Here is an 18,740-nt window from a genome sequence, read left to right as displayed (position 1 = left end):
GCGGTGGGAGGGCACAGAACTACAGAGCTCTACCAACATGAAGAGGCAGAGAAAGAGGCTCCAGACATGTGCTCCAAGGCCTGCTTCACGCCTGCCCTTCCTTACACCAGAATCATGGGGGTCTCTCTCACAAGACACTCTCACCACACTGACACAAGCCAGTCATTGGTTCCACAAGCTTTATTTCCAATCCATCTGTAGGGTCACAATCCTCGTAAGGACCAGCAGTCCTTCAGCTGGAGAAAAAAATCAGTAGAAAATGAGGCTATGAGGCTGAGTCAGATGCTTCTGAGCTGTCCTTGACATCCGTGCTCTCTGTGGCTTCGCTGACCTCACTGACGTCCTTGCTGTCCCCGCTGTCTTCAGCCCCGGTCCCACCACCCGCCACAGCTCCTGGGCATTTGTCGTCCCGGCAGCAGTTGCCCACGTGGTTGGCCTTATGGTCGCCACCCTTGTTCTCGATGGAACCCAGAACAGAGTGCTTGCTCTTCTCTTTCAGTTCCACCTGCCGCCGGAGCTACGAAGAAAAGGCGCTCATTTTATTTGGTGACTGTCAGGAGGAAGGGGACAGGGGATTGAGATGAGATAGTGCCACAAAAGTCTTTCCTGAGATTTATTTGGCAATTATTTACCCCCACTCTATATCAGCAATAAATAGGTTTAAACCAGTAAGATACTTTAAACAAGTTTAAAAAAATGCAAACGTGAGTTAAAACAAACTGCAAAAAACACACTCCTCAGGACAACACAAGCTTTCATGCATTGACTCTAACAGGCCTACTATCTCTTCTCAGAACAACACTAGCTTTGGTCCACTGACTAATAGGCTTCAGCCTACTAACTCTCCTCAGAACAATACTAGCTTTGGCCCACTAACTCTTAACAGGCTTCGGCCTGCTAACTCTCCTCAGAAAAACAATAGCTTTGGTCCACTGGCTAATAGGCTTCGGCCTACTAACTCTCCTCAGAACGACACTAAATTTGGTCCACTGACTCTTAACAGGCTTCAGCCTACTAACCCTCCTCAGAATGACACTAACTTTGGTCCACTGACTAACAGCTTCGGCCTACTAACTCTCCTCAGAACAACGCTAGCTTTGGCCCATTGACTCTAACAAGCTTCGGCTTACTAACTCTCCTCAGAACGACACTAGCTTTGGTCCACTGACTCTTAACAGGCTTCGACCTACTAACTCTCCTCAGAAAAACACTAGCTTTGGCCCACGGATTCTAACAGGCTTCGGCCTACTAACTCTCAGAACAATACTAGCTTTGGTCCACTGAATCTAATAGGCTTCGACCTACTAACTCTCCTCAGAAAAACACTAGCTTTGGCCCACGGATTCTAACAGGCTTCGGCCTACTAACTCTCAGAACAATACTAGCTTTGGTCCACTGAATCTAATAGGCTTCGACCTACTAACTCTCCTCAGAAAAACACTAGCTTTGGCCCACGGATTCTAACAGGCTTCGGCCTACTAACTCTCAGAACAATACTAGCTTTGGTCCACTGAATCTAATAGGCTTCGACCTACTAACTCTCCTCAGAAAAACACTAGCTTTGGTCCACGGATTCTAACAGGCTTCGACCTACTAACTCTCCTCAGAAAAACACTAGCTTTGGCCCACTGACTCTAACAGCTTCAGCCTATTAACTCTCCTCAGAACAACACTAACTTTGGCCCACTGACTCTAACAGGCTTCGGCCTACTAACCCTCCTCACAACGACACTAGCTTTGGTCCATTGACTAACAGGCTTCAGCCTACTAACCCTCCTCAGAACAACACTAGCTTTGGTCCACTAACTCTTAACAGGCTTCGGTCTGCTAACTCTCCTCAGAAAAAGAATAGCTTTGGCCCACTGACTCTAACAGGCTACAGCCTACTAACTCTCCTCAGAACAACACTAACTTTGGTCCATTGACTAATAGGCTTCAGCCTACTAACTCTCCTTAGAACAACACTAGCTTTGGTCCATTGAGTTAAATAAGCTTCAGCTTACTAACTCTCCTCAGAACGACACTAGCTTTGGCCCACTGACTCTTTCAGTGATGGACTCACACTTTTGTAATCAAAATACCTAGTTAATATTTAATATTTCTGACAAAAAATTGTAAACAACATGATTTATAACAGAATAAAAAATCTTAAGTCTTTGGGTTCAATTAATGAGATACAAATGCTTTGTTTGAACAGCCAAGCATAACTCTACAGTTAGTATCCACTGGAAGCTGACTTCAGAATCACTATTTGACTAACATGTCAGCTATCATTCAATATTAATGTAGCTGACTTGACATATTTTTGTTTTTGACTTTTGCAGTTTTGACTGTTCACAGATTTGATTACGAAATGTCTAGTTCCTCCAGCATGACTGAAAGAAATTGACCAAAGAGTCACACAGGTAGATTTAGAGATTTTTGAGAGGTAACATTTTAAATCAAATCCATGAATCAAATCAAATCTGCAAAAAGTCAAAAATAAAAATGTAGAAGGACAACGTCAGTTGCAACCTTTACAGTATTTTTCAAGAGCAGAGATAAAAGGTTATGCATTGCACTCATGAGGGAATCTGGTTTTCAAAAGCAGATCTACATTTTTGAGTTCAAACTCCATTTTAGGCTTAAACTTAATTAATTCGGCTTCTTCGGGTTTCTTTTTTTTTATGGAGGAGAAACTTGGTGTCTTGTGAATGGCCATGCTCACAGTAACAGAACATTTTGTGAAAGGCAGCCTCATTCCTAATCCAAAAGTCTCTGGATGCCAGAGAAGAGCAAAACTAAACAAGGTGTTGCTGGAGAAAGCCAGCAGAGAGCTTCAGTTTCCTTCCATTTCCTTTTTTGTCTACCCTGTTCATCTCTAGGAAACTCAGAATTGAATGGTCAAGAAGAGCCTGGCCTGGCCGACAAACATTTTCAATGCCATTAATGTAGGATGTTGTTAAAGCCCTGCTCTGACAGGGGACAGACTAGATGTCCTTTTTGACATCCAAGAAAATGCCTTTTTTGAGACATTCTGCAGCTCTGCCAGAATATGGGGTGTAAAGAGGAAACACACACTTCCTGTATGCTGAAGGCTTACGGCTCCGTGCTCACCTCCTCCGCCATCTGTGTCAAGTCACGTTTCATAGCGTATGCATCTTCCCCATCAGCGTAGTATTTAGGCTCCACTTCACTGATCCTGTTTGAAACAGCAAGCAAGACTTATTTGGAGAGCAAACATGGCCAAATCCCACAATCCTGCTTCAAGTTTGCTCACAGCATAGTACGTTGGTGCAGTGTTGTAAGTAGGAATGCAAGCAGTAAAGTCCTCAGTTCAAATCCCCTGTTAGTCATAGATTTCAGAGGAGGTGTGCTTTTGCCTTCCTCTGGGAGGAAGCAGAGAATCAACCAGTAAGTTTCCATGTCTGACTGGGGATTTGGCCCCTAGTCTCCTGGAGTCTAAACATATTGCACAAGTATTTCCCCAATAGGGACCCCTTGTGGTGCAGCGGGTTAAACCACTGAGCTGCTGAACTTGCTGGCCAAAAGGCTGGTGGTTCGAATCCAGGGAACAGGTGAGCTCCCGCTGTTAGGCCCAGCTTCTGCCAATCTAGTAGTACGAAAACATACAAATGTGAGTAGAACAATAGATACTGCTTTGGCAGGAAGATAATGGCACTCCATGCAGTCATTCTGGCCACATGACCTTGGAGGTGTCTACTGACAATACTGGCTCTTCGGCTTAGAAATGGAGATGAGCACCATCCTCCAGAGTCAGACACGTCTAGACTTAATGTTAGGGGATAACTTTCTATTTCCCTAATATCCTTTGTGGGGGAAATTACCTGAGAAAGCTCTTTCACATCTTTTAGAGAAATCCAAAACCCACACTAACTAAACATAATATTTTAGGGAAGAGGACCATAGAGTTGCACTTGAGAACTTTGAGATTCTTAAAGAGGTCTTTTTTCAAATAAAAAGTGGGCTTTTAATTCATGTTTCCTCCACGTTCGCAGGGAGGTCCTGCAACCCTAACCTCAGCATTTTTAAAATAGATTTTTAAATTGTAAACACAGGTAGAATAATGACAATTTCAGTAACAATTTCATAGTACAAACAGCATACTATTTACTTAATTTTCTTAACATTGCCGATTCCATGTTTATCTTCTACAAGTGCCTAACAATATGACTCATCTCCCTCCCCCCTCTCCCCCTGCCCTACAGAAACAGTACTTTCCCTTGTTCAAATATAATTTTAATTGATTGATCGTGGAGAGCATATGGTTCAGTTTTTTTGTATTTTCCTTTTCCTCTATCAATCTTCCCCATTTCAGATCCCAGTTCATCTTGATTTGGCCTGATGTATATTTAGTTCCTTCTTTCAAGGATGTAATCCTGGAGAATAAAATCTGCTGAATATGCGAACCATTTTTAAACTTCCTATTTCCTATGCTCTTTCCAGCCCATCGCCACAGATGTTTGGGCGGCAACTGTCATATATTTTATAATTTCGCCTAGTCTTTAAGTTTGTTTTTCTATCCTATTTCTGGGTGAAGAATTATTCTTTGTTCAACTCCAATTTTTGCCTTGTTAATTCAACCTCAGCAAATGTAGGAGGCTGACAGGACTACCAAAACAAATAATGTTTGCATAGGTAAGAAAGCCTGGAAGTAGGTCACTTCTGGCACTCAACACAAATGACTGGCCTGAGATTTTATAGTGTCTGCTTGAGGCACGATTTGTGCAACAAAAAACAGAGTATATCCTGCAAACCTGGTCAGCCTACCCTTGGTTTAAGGACCCCGTCATACTGCAACCATAACTGCCACTGGCCATGATACTCACTGGAAATTGAGAGTATTGGAATAAAGATGTAGGGCCGCCCGGTTGCTGCAATACAAGAGAAAAAGAGAAGATGGTAAAAAAAAGGGCTGGGTATGTAGCTTTGGTCTTTGGACACAGGAATGACATCAACGTTTTCCACATGCCCCACACTGTTTCTCCTTTGGTAATCTATTCCAAGGAACAAGTTTTGTACTAGCCTCAGCCTGGCTTTTTAAATTGACTTGAACAGGCAGGATTACTTTTAATATATATGTACTATTGTACCCCCCCCCTCTATATATATAAATGCTCTGTGCATAATGAATACCTTAAAAACAAAAGAACCAATGAATGAAATCACACCAAATTTGGCAACAAAACGTCTCACAACACAAGGAGTGACCATCACTCAAAAATTATAATTTTGTCATTTGGGAGTTGTAGTTGCTGGAATTTATAGTTCACCCACAATCAAAGAGCATTCTGAACTCCATCAACGATGGAATTGAACCAAACTTGGCACACAGAACTCCCATGAACAACAGACAACACTAGAAGGGTTTGGTGGGCATTTACCTTGAGTTTGGGAGTTGTAGTTCACCTACATCCAGAGAGCACTGTGGACTCAAACAATGATGGATCTGGACCAAACTTGGCACAAGCACTCAATACACCCAAATATGAACACAGATTGAGTTTGGGGGAAATAGACCTTGACGTTTGGGAGTTGTAGTTACTGGGATTTATAGTTCACCTACGATCAAACAGCATTCTGAACCTACAGACGACAGAATCGGAGCAAACTTCCTACACAGAACCCCCATGACCAACAGAAAATACTTAAGGCCATCCAGTCCAAATTCCTTCAGCAGAGCAGGAAAACATAATCCTCCTGACAAAGAGCCATCCAGCCATAGATATAGATAAATAGATAGATATGATTCATACACATATAGAGATATAATATGATAGATTTGAAAGGGACCCTTAAAGAAGGACAATGATATGTTGCATGTTCCAGGGTGGGCAAACCAGACACTCTCCATATCAACACTGACAAAGAAAAAGCAAGAAATACTGTTTACCCACAAGCAGAAAGAAATTATATATTAGAAATCAACACTTTTTTATTACTTTATTTTCCAGATCACCAGACTGGGTCACAGCAACGCGTGGCAGGGGACAAGCTAGTATATTATACCATTTTATGCTTATATTATACAATTTCATGCTTATATTGTTTTGTTATTTTTTTTGTCTATGTTGTTTACTCTGTATGTATTGATGATGTTACTAGAAAACTGCTCCGAGTCCCCTTGGAGAGATAGAGTGGTATATAAATAAAGTTTTCTTTGTTTGTTATGGATTGATGCGGAAAGAGTTGCCCTTCTGATGTGGCTTCACCCCTGACTGAGCTCATTAAGGCTGGTGGGAACTGGGTTGCAATGGTAACCAGAGGGCCAGACATTCCCCAGTCCTGTTGCAAAGTCCATCTGGGTGCAAAGGAATGACATAGAGAATGATTTTACATAGAACCAAACTGGGTTAAGAGACAGGACTTGGTAAGTCACTTGTGATCACAGAATCCCAGAAGGAAGGAATCCTGAGAGATGTAAGCCAAATGAATATTGGGACTCTACTTCAATATATGTGGCAAGAGCACTGGATAGATGGAAAGGCACAAAGCAGTAGCAGACAAGAAGTTCCTCTGTGCACAACTCCAAGAGGCTGATTCAGTATCTTCTTCCATATTCACTGAAAAGCATAATAAGGATCCACCTTTTCTGAAAAGGAAGTCCTTGCCTATTGTAGAAGTTCTTTCCATACCATTCACATGGAAAAGGCCTCCTTGCACACAGTTTCTCCACTTGAATAGTGTTTTTCCCCTTACCCACTGTTTTCACACTCAGACAATACTGTAAAATGCTAGGTGCACTGAACCAACAGAGTTAGTGCCGAACCGACAAAAAAGAACACAATGCTAGAACTGGCGGCATTGTTGCAGTAACTTGGCCAGGAGGTGACAGGCAAGAGAAGAATTAGTATGCTTGTGGTTTGCTTCTGTGGGAGGCATTTAATGCTAGGGAAGCCAAATGCAGAAATGCTCACCTCTTGCGCACATGGAGTGAGACATACTTGGCATTGAAGTTTTCAATCATGGCACGTGAGGCTTGATCCATCAGTTTTTGAGCCAAGCCCAGGCGTCGGTGGGACCTCTTGACCGCCTTTGGGAAGAGAAAAGCGTTGGATAGAAATGGCTTTTAAATTTATGACACTTCTGCAGCCTGTTAAGCTACTAGCTTACGTGTAATATATCTGGGGTGCTCCTGTTAGAATCATCTACTTGTAATATGGACCCTGCTCTTGAATATCACATTAATTATTATTATTATTATTATACTTTATTTATACCCCGCCACCATCTCCCCAAGGGGCTCGGGGTGGCTTACATGAGGCCAAGCCCAACAACACATCAGTAAAACAACAAAGCAGTAAGCAAATAAAGCAATACAATTAATATAACTCACATATAAACAGTAACACAAAAAAGTTAAAAATCTTAAGGCTGGGCCAGATGTAATAGATTAAAATTTCAAAATAAACACTGGGCGTGAACAGAGGTAGGACGTATCTAAGCAGGAAGGTTTTAAAGGATACTGTAAGGAGAGCAACCCAGCAGGTAGTTAAAGTGCTTCTGAGGATATTTTGCAGGGAACTGGTCAGAGCAGGGCATTGTTTCCTTTATTCCAGGAAGGCACACTGGAACAAGCACGATTTCAGGCTCCTTCTAAAGACTGCCAATGTGGGGGCTTGCCTGATATCCTTGGGGAGTGAGTTTTAGAGTTGGGGGGCCACCATAGAGAAGGCCCTCTCCCTCGTCCCCACCAATCGCGCCTGCGAAGGGGGCCGGAGTGAGAACAGGGCCTCTCCAGATGATCAAAGAGATTGTGTGGGTTCGTAAACAGAAATGCAGTCACGCAGGTAGGCGGGTCCCAAACCGTTCAGGACTTTGTAGGTAAGAACCTGCACCTTGAATTGGGACCGGAAAATGAACAGCAGCCAATGTAGTTCCTTAAACAGCAATAAAAACAGCAATAAATTGGAGAAAAAACTTCTTCCTTTCCATCCCATTCTACTGATTGCTATGGAAATTGATCCAGCCACCTCTAATATGAACAACCAAGTAGCTATGTCTTCCTCCAGTCACTGCTCAGGGTTTCAGAGCTAGAAGATGCCAACTGCAGCACACAAGGCACAAAGTGTCAGTCCTTAGGTGACCCCGTTGAAGTATTTTGCAATCCCCCAGGGGAAAATCTCAATGAATTGTTGAAGAAGGCCTAGGGCCTAATAGCACATTTCATTTCTTGCCAAGCAAAAACACTACTAGCTCTTTGATGCAGTCTTTTCTACCAGCTTCATACTAATTGGTTAACTGTCTCAGATCCACACCAGTAAGATGTCAAATGAGAATGAAACATTACCAAGGATGTAATGTGTCCATGAGGAACGTCATCAGGGTCTTCTTCCCTAGAGAGAGAAGTGAAAATTTAGCTCGGTCCCAAAATCAAGCTAAGTATCAATTGATTTTGATTCCTCTGATTTATATCCTTCATTTCTCCCAAAACTAGGTATTAAGGAATCTTGAGGTAACGATAACTAATGGTGTCATTTGACTACTGGACTACAACTTGATGGCACACGACAGCACAAATAACCCACAGTGAGATGAGCTACTGAAACACATTTAAAATTAATTAAAATTAAATTGTCTATTTTTTGCCATTCTCCCAGCATGGGATCCAAGTCAGGTAACAACATAGATTAAAACAAGACACAACTAAAAACCAATCATAATGTTTTAGCAAAATAAAAAAGTTAAGAACTATTGGAAACAAGTAATTTGAAGGTAAAAATGAATCATGAGGAAAAGAACTGGTACATAACACAACAAACCAGACGGTTGCCAAAAATCCTGCCCAATTTAAAAATACCAAAGAATGGGGAAGCCTGACCTCCCCTGGAGGCGAGTTCCACAACTGAGGAGAGGCTACTGAAAAAGCTCTGTCCCATGCTCTCAAAAAGCATGCCACCGAGGCATCAAGCGAAAGGCCTTGGACATTTGTCCTGAGTATCTCAAAACATAGACTTGTTGGTAATGGAGAAGGCAGTTCTTTTAACTGCCTGGATCCAAGTAGCCTAGCAATGTGTGTGTGCGCGTGCGTACACACACACATATAATAACAATATTTTATTTCTTACCCACCTGTTCTCATGTCCCCAACTTTAAAAATACAAAATTGAACATTACACCCAAAAAAAAGTTTCCTCAAGATGATAGGAAACCATTTACCATAATCACACATTTTATTCAGTAACTGAACAAAAAAAACCACCTCATTTATAGAAGGGAAGCCATGGTTCTCCACTTACAAACTGCAAAAGTAGATGCTGCATTTTTCTAAATTATGTAACCCCGGTTCCTCCATTTGGGAGAAAGATGACTCACATTAACTAGCCTGCAAAACACCACCACCACATCTGGAAACACTTCTTTTTGGTCATAATAATAACAAAATGCTTGCAACCAAAACTTGGACAATCACAGTAGAGTAGTGGAAGGTTAGAGAAGGAACTGGATATCCCGTTTGCTATACAACATAACTCATGAGATAATAATTTCCAGAGGATAACTATGAACATGATAGGTTGTGTAGGTTTGTTCTTAAGTTGAACTTGTTTGTAAGTTGTTTGTAATATATTCTGATAGGTCTTACTTGACTACAATTGCATATGTATGAATATAAATGTATGAATAATACAATTAATGTGCCTACTCACATTTTAGCCAGCACATATCCCACAATCTTGCCATTCTCATCCTCGGCAATATACGAGAGCTAGGGAAGAGCATGAAGGTAGTTAGAGGAACAAAGAGTAAACTTCTCAAGAAGTGCAACCAGGTGTTAGTGGACTGCAAATTCCATCAACCAGGAATACTGGAAATTCCTGTCCCCCAACATCTAGATGGCTGCATAACTTCCCTCAGAAAAGAGCAGAGTGAAGACCCATGACTCCCTATTCCAGAAAGTGATAAGAAAAGGCAGCACTGCTCTAGAACAATGTTTCTCAACCTGTGGTTCCCCAGATGTTTTGGCCTTCAACTCACAGAAATCCTAACAGCTGGTAAACTGGCTCAGATTTCTGGGAGTTGTAGGCCAAAACATCTGGGGATCCACAAGTTAAGTACCACTGCTCTAAAATAATGGGAGACAAACAAAGGGAGATCGGCAGAAAGCAAAAGCAAAGGAATAGAAATCTCCCTCCCAGTATGAAATAAAGTATTTTGCTGTCTGATGGTTCAGTATACATAAACTTTGTTTCATCCACAAAATCATTACAAATATTGTGTAAAATTGCTTTCAGGCTACATGTATAAGGTGCTTATGAAATATAAATTAATTCTATGCTTGGACTCAGGCACTATCTCCAAGATATCTCATTACGTAGATGCAAGTATTCCAAAACCTGGAATATGGTCCTACTTCTGGTCCCAAGCATTTCAAATAAGGGATACTCACCACATACTATTTCACATTCATATAGCAACACTTAAGCATTCAAAACACTTCTAATACATTAATTCACTTGTGAATTTCTCCAGTTTTGAATGGAACACTATGTTCAATAAGTTACAGGTCACGTTTTATCAGAGGTTATTAGTTTGCTAACTCCCTTTGCCCTTGGCTGTTCTGTCATTGGCTGGATTTTTATTAGTAGCAGCAATCCTGTAGTACAACGGAATTTGATAAAACAAACTGAGCAGTTTGCCAGGAATTCAGCCATAATAGATGTTCTCCAAAGAAGCAAAAAGAAACTCCTATCATTTCTTTGCATTTTAGCCATATTTTGCTCCTTTCACATACACAACAACCTGTTCACTTTTACATGTCTGTTTTGCAACCCAAAGACTGTGGGTGTATGTTGCAAGGACGACAGGCAGCAGAGTGTTGTACATGTCGAAGAGAGAAAACATGCATACACACACATACACACCCCAACCCACAACTCCCTAAGGGAATTTAGGGAGGTGCCACACACACATATTCTATAGGAAGCCACACACATGTTCTACAGGTAGAAATCTCCCAGCGCAGTAAATCTGTGCTTGTAGTGAGAACTGAACACAGCCGTTCCCAACTCTAATCCCATTACAGTCAAATGAATGTTAATTAGCTCACATAACTTCTAGGCCTACACTGTAGGCAATGACAGAACAGCCATGGGCCAAAGAATGATCATAGGGAGTTAGCAAACTTTTGGAAGTTATTAAATACCTGTAAAACTTGACTTGTAAGTTATTAGCCATGGCATCCCATTCAAAACTGGATGAAGGTCAAGGCCTGTAACACTTTATTTATATTCCGCCTCTCTCACCCCAAAGGGGAGTCAGGGCGGATCACAGTACACATACATGGCAAACATTCAATGCCATTTGTATAGACCAGGGGTCCTCAAACTAAGGCCCGGGGGACAGATACGGCCCTCCAAGGTCATTTACCTGGACCTTACTCAGGGTCAACCGAAGTCTGAAACGACTTGAAAGCACACAACAACAATCATATCTCATCAGCCAAAAGCAGGCCCACACTGCTTTTGGCTAATAAGCTTATATTTGTAAAAACTGTTCTTCCTTTTTAATTATTGTATTGTTTTAAGTGTATTTGCACTACAAATAAGATATGTGCAGTGTGCATAGAAATTCATTCATGTTTTTTTTCAAATTATAATCTGGCCCTCCAACAGTTTGAGGGACTGTGACCTGGCCCTCTGTTTAAAAAGTTTGAGGACCCCTGGTAGACAGTACACAGACTGACAGAACAGAAGGAGGTGTGTTGTTTCGATGCCATGGATGGTTGGGCTCGGGTCCACAAGGGGTGCTGTCGCTTCATCTTCCATGACAAAGAGCCGTCAGAACTTCCTCATTCCGGCATTTTCTGATCTTTTTCTTTATGGAGTTGTAAAACACCTTCCCCGCTTTTAGCGGTACCTAATTTCTCTAATTACAGCTAATGCTGTTTTTGAACTGCTTAGGTAAACTGTGAGCAGGGCTGACGGTTGGCCGCTCATGCTGACTCGGGGCTTTGAAGATGCAACCTTTCATTTGATAGATCTTACAGTTGCTGATGATTTACCAGCTGTGCTAAACCTCCGTCCCTGTGGATGGTGGGAGAGTGAGGGTATATGACTGGAGCCAGTAACAGGATCAGAACTAGAAGCAAAGGTTGTTTGAACTTCTGTTTCCTGACATTAAGACAAAAAACAGCTACACAAGAGGAGGAAGAAGGGGGCTGGGGCTTATGGTAGTGGCATCTGCATTTAAGCCGCTTTGAAAGACCAAGGATTGGCTATGACCCTGCACAAGCGTTGAGAAAAATAGTTTATTACTAGTTATGTAGATCTAATATGAGTTACCTGAGGCCAGGAGAGTCCGTGATAGAAGTAGTATTTCATCTGATAGTTCTCCGGCAAGCAAAGGAGGTTGCAGTGCTGCATGTTCATCAGGTCTTCCGGCTGGAAGGGGAAGGCAGACAAAAAAAGATGAGAAAATAAACAAAAGCAGCAATGACCATCAAAAGACCATCCCTTCCACTAGGTGAGTGTGGCTAGCATATATAAATGTTAAACAATATCTCCAAATAGTGTGAAGACAAGCTGTGTTCACAATAATGATCACAACCACTATGTTGCCATTATTTTCAGGCCCTAATAATTTCCCCAAAGCATAATACAAACCCAAACAGTAACAGTTGACCAGGTGGATCAAACTGAGTCCAAATAGACTGTCAAGCACTATGATCTGTAATAACCAGATATAATTCTTCCATTTTCAGAAGAGCAAGAGTACCTTGAAATATTAAATATTGAGAATCTCCGACCTTTTCTTTCTGACAAGAAATACCCAGATGCCTCTGGCAATTCATAAACAAGGAAGGAAGGCTACCTTGTTTGCCTTCAGGATCCAATATCCTGAGGTATATTGCTCCTTTATTCCACCTTGAGAACCCACAACCATTGACAGGCTCAGATTTGATCCAGCAAGGCATTTTTCATGAAATCATCTAGAGTAATTCTAGAACATATCGTCTTTCATGTAATCAGTGGAAAAGGATTATGATCATCAAGTTTGATAATCAAGTTTGCAGACAACACCAAACTGGGAGGGATAGCTAATATCCTAGAAGACAGGAGCAGAATTCAAAACAACCATAACAGATTAGAGAGATGGGCCAAAACTAACAAAATGAAGCTCAACAGCAAGTCACTCCACTTAGGCAGAAAAAAAATGAAATGCAAAGATACAAAATGGGGGATTCCTGGCTTGACAGCAGTATGTATGAAAAAGATGGCCTTGGTTAGACCACATCTGGAATATTGTGTCCAATTCTGGGCACCACAATTGAAGGGAGATGTTGACAAGCTGGAATGTGTCCAGAGGAGGGCGACTAAAATGATCAAGGGTCTGGAGAACAAGCCCTATGAGGAGCGGCTTAAAAGAGCTAGGCATGTTTAGCCTGAAGAAGAGAAGGCTGAGAGGAGACATGATAGCCATGTATAAATATGTGAGGGGAAGTCATAGGGAGAAGCAAGCAAGCTTGTTTTCTGCTGCCCTAGAGACTGAGGCATGGAGCAATGGTTTCAAACTGTAGGAAAGGAGATTCCATCTGAACATGAGGAAGAACTTCCTAACTGTGAGAACTGTTCAGCAGTGGAACTCTCTGCCCCGGAGTGTGGTGAAGGCACCTTCTTTGGAGGCTTTTAAACAGAGACTGGATGACCATCTGTCAGGGGTGCTTTGAATGTGATTTTCCTGCTTTTTGGCAGAGGGTTGGACTGGATGGCCCACGAGGCCTCTTCCAACTCTGATTCTATTTTTCTAATGCTGGCTACCTAAAAAAGTAACAACAGAATTGCCCTAAACTGCCTAATAGTGGAAAGTCAAAATCAAAATATTTCACCCAATAACTCTTTCCCCTTGGCTTTCCCATTATTATTATATTCATAGCCCACCTTTTCTCAGTTTGGGATTCATATGTGTGTGTGTGTATTCATTCCTTTGTATCTAATTCTGAACCCATGGATTCTATAATCCATGGTCTGAAAATATTTTTCCTTGTTTTACCATTTTTTTCTAAGTGACATTATTTTACTATGCCACTGTGTACAATGTGCCATGAGGATCCATGGCTTCTGGTATCCACAGAGGGTCCTGGAACCAAAACCCAGCCAATACTGAAGGCCCAATGTACTGATGAAAAAAGTTACACTGTCCAAAAGTAAAAATGTAACTAAACTATCAAGAAAATTAAAAGAAGAGCAACAAATACAGGTAGAGTATCCCTTATCTAAAATACTTTGGATTTGGGAATATCTGTATTTGCACAAATTTACAGAATTAGATTATCTTGGGAATGTAACCCAAGATAATCTAAGTCCGACTCTGGGGGTTGGTGCTCATCTCCATTACTAAGCCGAAGAGCCGGCATTGTTCATAGACACCTCCAAGATCATGTGGCCAGCATGACTAAATGGAGCACCATTACCTTCCCACTGGAGTAGTACCTATTGATCTACTCACATTTGCATGTTTTCAAACTGCTAGGTTGGCAGAAGCTGGGGCTAACAGCAGAAGCTCACGTCGCTCCCCGGATTCGAACCTGCAACCTTTCAGTCAACAAGTTCACTGTGTCACCAGAGGCTTGGGGGGGGGGGGGAGCCCTTCCACACAGTCATATAACCCAGAACATCAAGGCAGAAAATTCCACATCTGGTTTGAACTGGGTTATCTGAGTCCACGCTGCCATATAATCCAGTTCAATGTGGATTTTATATAACTGTGTGGAAGGAACCCTTGTTTTACCAGGTGCCTCAGATCCCTGGATTCCACAGCATTAAGCCATGTCAATTAACGCGGTATCAAACTGCATTAATTCCTCAATGTAGATGCATCCCTGTGAGAATGCAGACACCAACAGATATAGGCTTGGTTGACACACTCACACTCCTCAAGAACTAGGCCTGTGATTCCCAACCTTTGGGGAGATTTTGGACTACAACTCCCAGAAGCCTCAACCACCTGGGCCAATTGTCAGGAATTCTGGGAGCTGAAGTTCTAATCACCCAGAGGCCCAAAGGTTGGGAACCACTGAAATATGGTATGAGGAGGGCCTTCTTTTTGTTGCCCTCCTTTCTCTGGACTGGGCGGGTGAACTCCAAGGCAGGCCTTCCTCTCTCTCTGTCTCTCTTCCCACCACTGGCAGCCTCGCCCCAAGCCCACCCTTTCCCGCCCCAACCGGGACTCGAACCCGCGCATTCCGGATGTTCATGGCAGCGACGATTCTTTCTCGGCTCTCACGCGGCCACTGGAACCACCGACGCCCTGTAGCTGTGCCGGGAAGACAAGGGCTGGGCGAGAACGGGAAGAACGCGGCCAGCTCTGCCGCGCAGCCAATGGCAAAGCAGAGAAGAGAAATCCCCTAGCCAATCACGATGCAGAATTTACCCCCTCTCTTGTCCAATTTGAAACACCATCCAAATCTGAGCAAAGGCCTCCTCCTCAACACCCAATCAGGGTGTGTCTATGAGTCGCCCCTCTGGCCAATCACAAAGCTTCTTGCTCACTCCCTTTTAGGAAGACAGTCCCCGCCTCTTTTAGCCTCTCTAGAGAACAAACCCGTCAATGAGACTGCACTCAGGTGGCTTTTGATTGATTGCTGAGGGAGCCTATTAGATACTAGACTGAGGTCGATTGACGCCCACGGTACCAGAAACCCTACAAAAGGTGATGATTGATTGCCAATCCCGCTCTTATAATAAAGTTCCCAATTAACAAGTGTTATAGAGGTGGGAAACAAACTAATGAATGTATTGGGTTTTTTTGTAGGCCACAATGGCTGGATCTACACTGCCCTTATATCCCAGGATCTGATCCCAGATTATCTGCTTTGAACTGGATTATATGAGTCTACACAGCCAGATAATCTGGGATCAGATCCTGGGATATAAGGGCAGTGTAGATCCAGCCATTGTGGCCTACAAACGCCCAATAAATTCATTAGTTTGTTTCTGCAAAAAAATTTCCCACCACCACGCTTCCAATGAATTGAAAACAACTGCCAGGCCATCAAATACTAATCAAGGTGGTTAGTTGAAACATTCACACCTAGCTCCAACAGACAAGAGTCCTTTGTCCCACCCTGGTCGTTCCACAGATATATACAGGGGTGGCTCAACCCATTACGCAAAGTAAGCATTTGCAGTATAGTTGATTTTGCCCAGGGGCGCTCTTGAGGCGCTCTTGGGGGAAAATACACCTTGACATATGCGAGTTGTGGTTACTGAGATGTATAGTTCACCTAAAATCAAAGCATTCTGAACTCCACCAATGATGGAATTGAACCAAATATGGCACGCAGGACTCCCACGACGAACAGAAAATCTATATCAGTGATTGGTTTGGGGGGGGGAGGGGCAAAGTACTGTTTGCTTACCGTTGAAAATTACCTAGGGCCATATATAAACCCATTTTCCTAGTTCCAACAGACCTCACTACCTCTGAGGATGCTTGCCATAGATGCAGGCGAAACGTCAGGAGAAAATGCCTCTAGACCATGGCCATATAGCCCGAAAAAACCTACAACAACCCAGTGATTCCGGCCATGAAAGCCTTCGACAATACAATGAATTGAAATCTCACTGAAAGGCTGTCATAGGAAGAGGGAGCAGTCTTCTTTTCTCCTGCTCTGGACACTAGAGGCCCTTCCACACAGCCATACAAACCAGATTATCAAGGCAGATAATCCACAATTTCTGCTCTGAACTGGGTTATCTGAGTCCACACTGCCATATAATGTAATTCACTGTGGATTTTAGACAGTTGTGTGGAAGGGCCCTAGGACTCAATGGAGCCATGGGTTCAAATGGCAGTAAGGAAATTCTACCTGAATACTAGGAAGAACTTCCTGATTGTAAGAGCTGTTCAACAGCGGAACCCTCAGGCTCGGGTGTTTTGGAAGCTTTTTAGTAGAGGCTGGATGGCCATCTCTGCTTCAATTAGTCCAACGGTTGGCAGCCAGGCTGCTCACTGGAGCGGCGTATAGGGATCATAACTTCTCTGTTACGCCAGCTCCACTGGCTGCCGATCAGCTTCCGAGCACAATTCAAAGTACTGGTTTTAACCTTTAAAGCCCTAAACGGTTCTGGCACAGACTATCTGTCCGAACGTATCTCCTGATATGAACCATCTCGAAAATGATCATCTGGAGAGGCCCTGCTCTCCAGATGCCTACCAACATGGCAAACTTGACTGGTGGGGACAGGGACAGGGCCTTCCCGTCAGTGGCCCCCCGCCTGTGGAACGCTCTCCCCAGAATCATCAGAATGGCCACCTCCCTCCTGTCTTTTAGAAGAAAAATCCAAGACCTGGCTATGGGACTAAGCGTTCAATTAGTGAGCAGCAAGTAAAAGAAGATTTTAACAGTTATGGCAATGATTTGACCACGACTGGATTTTAGACTTTGATTTTAATAGGTGTGTGTTAATCAATTGTTTTAATTATTGTTTTAATATTTTTAATATTTTAATGTATTGGGTTTTTTTTATTATGATGACACCGTATGGTGTTTGTGAGGCCGCCCTGAGCCCCCCTTGGGGGTGAGAAGGGCAGGGTATAAATATAGGATATAAATAAAATAAATACAGATATTTTTCCTGCGTGGCAGGGGGTTGGACTCGAGCTCTGAGGATTACCTGGCAAGGAATACCACTGGAGCATTGGAACACACCAAAATACCTGGGAGTTACCATGGACTGTTCTCTGACCTATAAGAAGCACTGCTTGAATACGAAGCAAAAGATGGGCACTAGAAACAATTTCATACAAAAGATGACTGGCACAACCTGGGGATCACAACCAGATACAATGAAGACATCTGCCCTTGCGCTTTGCTACTCTGCTGCTGAGTATGCATGCCCAGCCTGGAACACATCTCACCATGCCAATACAGTGGATGTGGCTCTTAATGAGACAGTGTGTCCAACACCTCTGGAGAAATTACACTGTTTAGCCAGTATTGCACCACTTGACATCCGCCACGAAGTAGCAGCCAATAATAAAAGGACCAAGGCAGTGACATCTGCAACCCATCCTCTGTTTGGATATCAGCCAGCACGCCAACACCTTAAATCAAGAAATCACGTTCTAAGAGCTATAGAGATACTCACAGGAACACCTCAGCAAGAAAGAGTCCTTCAGGCTATATATTTATATGCAAACATTCTGAAATCCCAAATACTTCTGATTCCAAGCTTTTCGGATAAAGGGTACTCAACTGGTAATTTTTTTTCTTACTGTAATTCTGGATCTTTGAAGTTGTGAGTGGCAGCACTTAAAATCAGAAATGCTGTGGACCGCCTTTTATTTAGTTCACTGCTTCTTAAACTGTGGTTCCGGGCCCCAAATGGGGTCCCCTTAGTTCAATGCTGGGGTCACACAAAATTTGGCAACAGTTAAAGGTCTCCAAATGCCACACATTTACACAAATCTGTTAGCAATGACGATGTGCAGCGTTTACACATCTGCAGAAGATGCTTCAGCTGTACTCCAGAAAAAGGAAAATTAGCCTGTGTAGCAAGTCCCCTAAATATTGATTTGTTATCAGTAAATGTTTGCTTTTTATACCTATGTTCTATACCTATACACACAAAAACTTAATGGATAATAAGGGGAAGCAAGTGGAAAAGGTTTAAGAGACACTTGTTGAAAAGCAAGCCATGGATAAATAATATAGATCCCGAAGATAGGATTATATTCTTGTCCAGCAGGCGGCAGTCATAAAGAGCACATTTGTTCACTTCCGCTGGGGAAAAAAACCC

The 18,740-nt window shown here is 42.6% G+C and overlaps 1 protein-coding gene across 2 annotated transcripts; it reads right to left on the bottom strand.

Annotated features, from left to right (window-relative positions):
- Positions 1-165: 165 nt before the first annotated feature.
- NAA10 (N-alpha-acetyltransferase 10, NatA catalytic subunit) lies at positions 166-15,323 on the bottom strand. Of its 2 annotated transcripts, none has more exons than XM_060763193.2 (8): positions 15,173-15,321; positions 12,282-12,380; positions 9,648-9,706; positions 8,291-8,336; positions 6,918-7,033; positions 4,830-4,874; positions 3,097-3,181; positions 166-517 (listed from the first exon to the last, which is right to left on the bottom strand). In XM_060763193.2, exons 1-8 carry the CDS (start codon positions 15,191-15,193, stop codon positions 266-268), a joined length of 723 nt encoding a protein of 240 aa, XP_060619176.2. In that variant the 5' UTR covers positions 15,194-15,321; the 3' UTR covers positions 166-265. The 2 variants fall into 2 exon arrangements, with proteins under 2 accessions (XP_060619176.2, XP_067320294.1); XM_067464193.1 differs by having other exon boundaries at positions 466-550; positions 15,173-15,323.
- Positions 15,324-18,740: the final 3,417 nt, after the last annotated feature.

Source organism: Anolis sagrei, chromosome 2, assembly GCF_037176765.1.
Source record: "Anolis sagrei isolate rAnoSag1 chromosome 2, rAnoSag1.mat, whole genome shotgun sequence".
NCBI classification, from domain to species: Eukaryota; Metazoa; Chordata; class Lepidosauria; order Squamata; family Dactyloidae; genus Anolis; species Anolis sagrei.
The sequence above is the reverse complement of the archived record's forward strand: the minus strand, read 5'-3'. Positions and strand labels throughout refer to the sequence as shown.

Bases quoted from the DNA above. Each gene is read 5' to 3' on its own strand.
- NAA10 (XM_060763193.2), bottom strand. From the start codon at position 15,193: ATGAACATCCGGAATGCGCGG. The intron at 9,707-12,281 runs GTAACTCATATT...GCTCTTCCCTAG, and splicing joins ACGGACTCTCCTGGCCTCAG to CTCTCGTATATTGCCGAGGA. The intron at 518-3,096 runs GTGAGCACGGAG...TTTTCTTCGTAG, and splicing joins TGACACAGATGGCGGAGGAG to CTCCGGCGGCAGGTGGAACT.